Raw genomic sequence first — 3,802 nt, 5'->3', positions numbered from 1 at the left:
TAAATGGATTGGGCAACTGAGCATCAGAAATTGGTATAGCATCGTGTTTGAAACTTGGTTATTTCTCGAAGTATTATTTCAAGTTTATGGTAATATATATTATAGACTAGACGTAAAACACATATTCATAATTTAAAATTTATGATTTTTTTATCAAGACTTTAATTTAATTATAAGAATATTGCGAAAGTTACTTAGTTCATGTGAACCTATACTGTACGCCCCGTAAGTACAGGAGGAGAGGTCTGATGAAGGAAAAGGTGGTAAAATAGTAGAGTAAATCGGTGGTCCGACGACGTTGAAGGCCCGGCAATTCACCCTACTTTCCGCTTTTTCCGGCTACAGCCCCTACTACTACCCCACCATTTCTTCTTCCATTAAATTAAATAAATATACAAACAAATAAAGGTCAAAACAAACTTTCTACTATATAACTTCCTCTCTCTTTAGTTTTCTTTCCCTCCCCCTCCCTTTTTTTCTTCTTCTTGTTGATATTTTTGAACTTCAATTATCATTATCCATGGAGAAAGAGTACTTCATGAATGGCGGAATCCCTAATCCAGCCCTTCAGTTTGAACCTACTATGGCATTCCCTTCATGGAATCCCTTACATTCAGGGCAATCTTCTGATTGCTTATTTAACCCCAACTGGGATCATTCAACAGCTCAATTTAACCAATTTGACTCAACTTTGAACTCAATTGTATCTTCTTCCCCTGCTGAGTTGGTTGGGAAACGTTCCCCTCAACCGGTATTCAATAATTTGCACAATAACAGTAACAATTCGTGTTATAGTACACCTGTAAACTCTCCACCGAAACTACACATACCCATGATGGGAAAAGATAATATACCCAATTTGGGAAGTTCACTTCCTCCTCCATTGCCTGCTGATCCAAGTTTTGCTCAAAGAGCTGCTAAATTTTCTTGTTTTGGGAGCAGTAGTTTCAACGGCAGAACGAGTCCGTTGGGGTTGAACAATACGGAATTATCACATAGATCTGCTCAACCATTGGGGAATGGAAAGTTGCCTAGAGTTTCGAGTAGCCCTTCTCTCAAGCAAGGTGGATCCCCTTTGCAAATCAAGAATTCGGGTCAAACCCGGATGGAAATGATGGCCAATAACTCTAATGAGTCTGCTTCAGAGCCAAGTGGGGAAACAGGGTCAAAACTTCCAACTGAATTGAATTCTAGTTCTAGAAAAAGAAAAACAGTTTCTAGAGGAAAAACAAAGGAAGATTCTCCAACTCAAGGAGCTAATGGAAACAGGGTAAGGATTATTATGTCAGTGAAAAAGAGATTAAGTAAATGTTATTAGTGCTTAATCAAATTTCATTTCAGGGAGGTGAAGCTGATGATAATGCAAGAGCAAAGCGATGTAAACAAGTAGAAAGTACTGGGATAGAAGTTAACATGGAGGAATCAAAGGATGATGAAACCCAAAAACAAGTTATGGAAAATCAAAAGCCTCCTGAACCACCAAAGGACTATATTCATGTTAGGGCAAGGAGAGGACAAGCTACTGATAGCCATAGTCTAGCAGAAAGAGTAAGCATTAACAATCACTTTGTTGTTTCAAACCCCATATATCCTTGTATTAACAATCTTCTTTTCCCATTTAATTAGGTGAGACGAGAGAAGATTAGTGAAAGAATGAAGCTGTTACAAGATCTTGTACCAGGCTGTAATAAGGTTAGCTGAAATGCATCAACAATTTTTCCCTTTCTGGTTTATCGATTCATAACCAGTCCTGCTTCTAACCCGGATTGATTAATTTGTGTACCAGGTGACAGGAAAAGCACTAATGCTTGATGAAATTATAAATTATGTACAGTCACTCCAACGACAAGTCGAGGTAAATCACAATTTCCCTAATCACGCATTCTATAATATGTGCCGTGATTCATCAGCTAATTCTTCTGTCTGCAACATTTTATAGTTCCTATCCATGAAGTTGGCAACAGTGAACCCAAATTTGGATTATCCCCTTTCCAAGGATGTAAGTGTATCATGATTCATGTCAATGAAACGACCCGTTCTTTTACGTGACGTTCTAAAACAATATCTTGTGTTCTTTCAGATATGTCAACCAAATGGCTCTCTGCCCCATCCTGTTTTCCCAGTAGATAAAACATCATCTTCTTACCAACAAGGCCGGAGCGATATTCCTAATGGGGCACTAAGTCGATGCTCAGTGGACACGTTAGATAACTCACTATGCCGCAGCCTAGGACTGCAATTGCCTCCCCTTGATGGATTTGCTGAATATCTTAATCAGGTAATAATAATTCAAGATATAACTTATTTATACTGACGCAAGATTTTACATTATCAGTGTATTAACCAAACATTTTTCATCATGTCATTTGGTTTTAACAACTTCATTTCTCCAGTTCCCTGCAATATGCGAGGATGACCTGCAAAGCTTTGTGCAGATGGGATTTAGCCAAAACCCCAACAAGGATATGACACTGCAATCACAAGGTAAGAAGAGGGATCACGACGATTTATTTTTTTTCTGTTTTTGACAGGATGGTGATTAAAATTGTCAAAAATATAAGTTGATTATGAATTGATGAGTGTGTTTTCTTAATCTTTTGATGCAGGGCCTCATCAAACGTCTCACATGAAAATTGAGATGTAGTCATCACCATTCATTTGTCTACAATTATTAAAAGAAAGAGACTTCTGTATATAGGAAGAGATTTTATAGTTTAATCTTCTTCAGAAATTACTACTACTAATTGACAATATTAGCTAAATTTAATTTGTATAATTAATTGTACTAATTTTTTTGTTTTGCTAAGTGATGAGTATTTATTGTATAATAATATTAAGATCCAAGAGTCATTTCACATTTGGGTGCAAAGAGCACATGTAATTTTCTTTGTAAATAAATGAGAAATTAAGATGTTATTATCAGCTTTCATTTTCATTGACATTGTCCATTAGTGTTCAGTTCACTGAGTAATCTCATACTCAAATCTTCTGAAAGATTCGATTATGGTTGATGTGAAATTATAGAGCAATTAAATCTGTTAGTTATGATTATTTAGGTATGTAGTAACCAGCTGTAATGGTGGGGCTCCTAACCCCTTTCTAAATTCTTTAAAGAATCATTAGTTAAAATTCATGATTAAATTTTAATTATTTATCAACAATGTAATTTCCTGCTAAAGGGGACCCCTTCACCCTTGCTAGCTTTGCCCCTAGACCGAGCAAAAGCAGATGTAATGACATATGAACTTATTTGAACCTGATAATTTTAATTCGAACTCTATACATATATATATGTTAAAGAGATTGGTAAAATTCTTCAGACCCAATGAGTGAAATATAAGCTGTGATACAATCCGAACACAAATACGTATTGAAATTACGTCGGTAATCGAGCACAGAAATTAAACTTCTTTTTCTGCTTATTATTAGCCTGAAACAGAAGCTTCCGTCAGTCTATTTTGACAGAGTGGTAATTGAAAAAAACAAAAAGTAAAGTTAATTGATTAATAAAATTAAAATGATTAAATTAAGGGGGACATCAAAAGAATCCCAGGTTGGCATTAATAGGTGAGATTATGACTAGACTCAATGAATGATAGGACTTTAATTTGCTTCTTATTCTAAAAAAATATCAATAAACAGGAAAAAGTTAAATGGAGTAGTGGAGTTCTGGTATGGAAAGATACCCTAAAGAAATAGATTAATCATTTGATGGAAAGAGATTAGCAAAAAATCAAGTTTATGGGGTTAAACAAAACATTTCTGCTTTGCAGCCTTATCTTATTTTAATAATAAAGAGAGT

General features: G+C 35.3%; 1 protein-coding gene across 1 annotated transcript; it reads left to right on the top strand.

Annotated features, from left to right (window-relative positions):
* The first annotated feature begins 424 nt into the window (after nt 1-424).
* LOC102591091 (transcription factor bHLH62-like) lies at nt 425-2,927 on the top strand. Its single transcript, XM_006363392.2, has 8 exons — nt 425-1,270; nt 1,342-1,548; nt 1,627-1,692; nt 1,787-1,855; nt 1,940-1,999; nt 2,081-2,278; nt 2,394-2,484; nt 2,607-2,927. Exons 1-8 carry the CDS (start codon nt 521-523, stop codon nt 2,642-2,644), a joined length of 1,479 nt encoding a protein of 492 aa, XP_006363454.1. The 5' UTR covers nt 425-520; the 3' UTR covers nt 2,645-2,927.
* The last annotated feature ends 875 nt before the right edge of the window (nt 2,928-3,802 follow it).

This window comes from Solanum tuberosum, unplaced genomic scaffold (genome assembly GCF_000226075.1).
Source record: "Solanum tuberosum cultivar DM 1-3 516 R44 unplaced genomic scaffold, SolTub_3.0 scf00438, whole genome shotgun sequence".
Taxonomy (NCBI): Eukaryota; Viridiplantae; Streptophyta; class Magnoliopsida; order Solanales; family Solanaceae; genus Solanum; species Solanum tuberosum.
The sequence above is the reverse complement of the archived record's forward strand: the minus strand, read 5'-3'. Positions and strand labels throughout refer to the sequence as shown.

Excerpts from the sequence above, each read along its gene's own strand:
- LOC102591091 (XM_006363392.2), top strand. The coding sequence starts at position 521 with ATGGAGAAAGAGTACTTCATGAATGGCGGAATCCCTAATCCAGCCCTT. Across the intron at positions 1,693-1,786 it reads TTGTACCAGGCTGTAATAAG|GTGACAGGAAAAGCACTAAT; the intron begins GTTAGCTGAAAT and ends TTTGTGTACCAG. Across the intron at positions 2,485-2,606 it reads TATGACACTGCAATCACAAG|GGCCTCATCAAACGTCTCAC; the intron begins GTAAGAAGAGGG and ends CTTTTGATGCAG.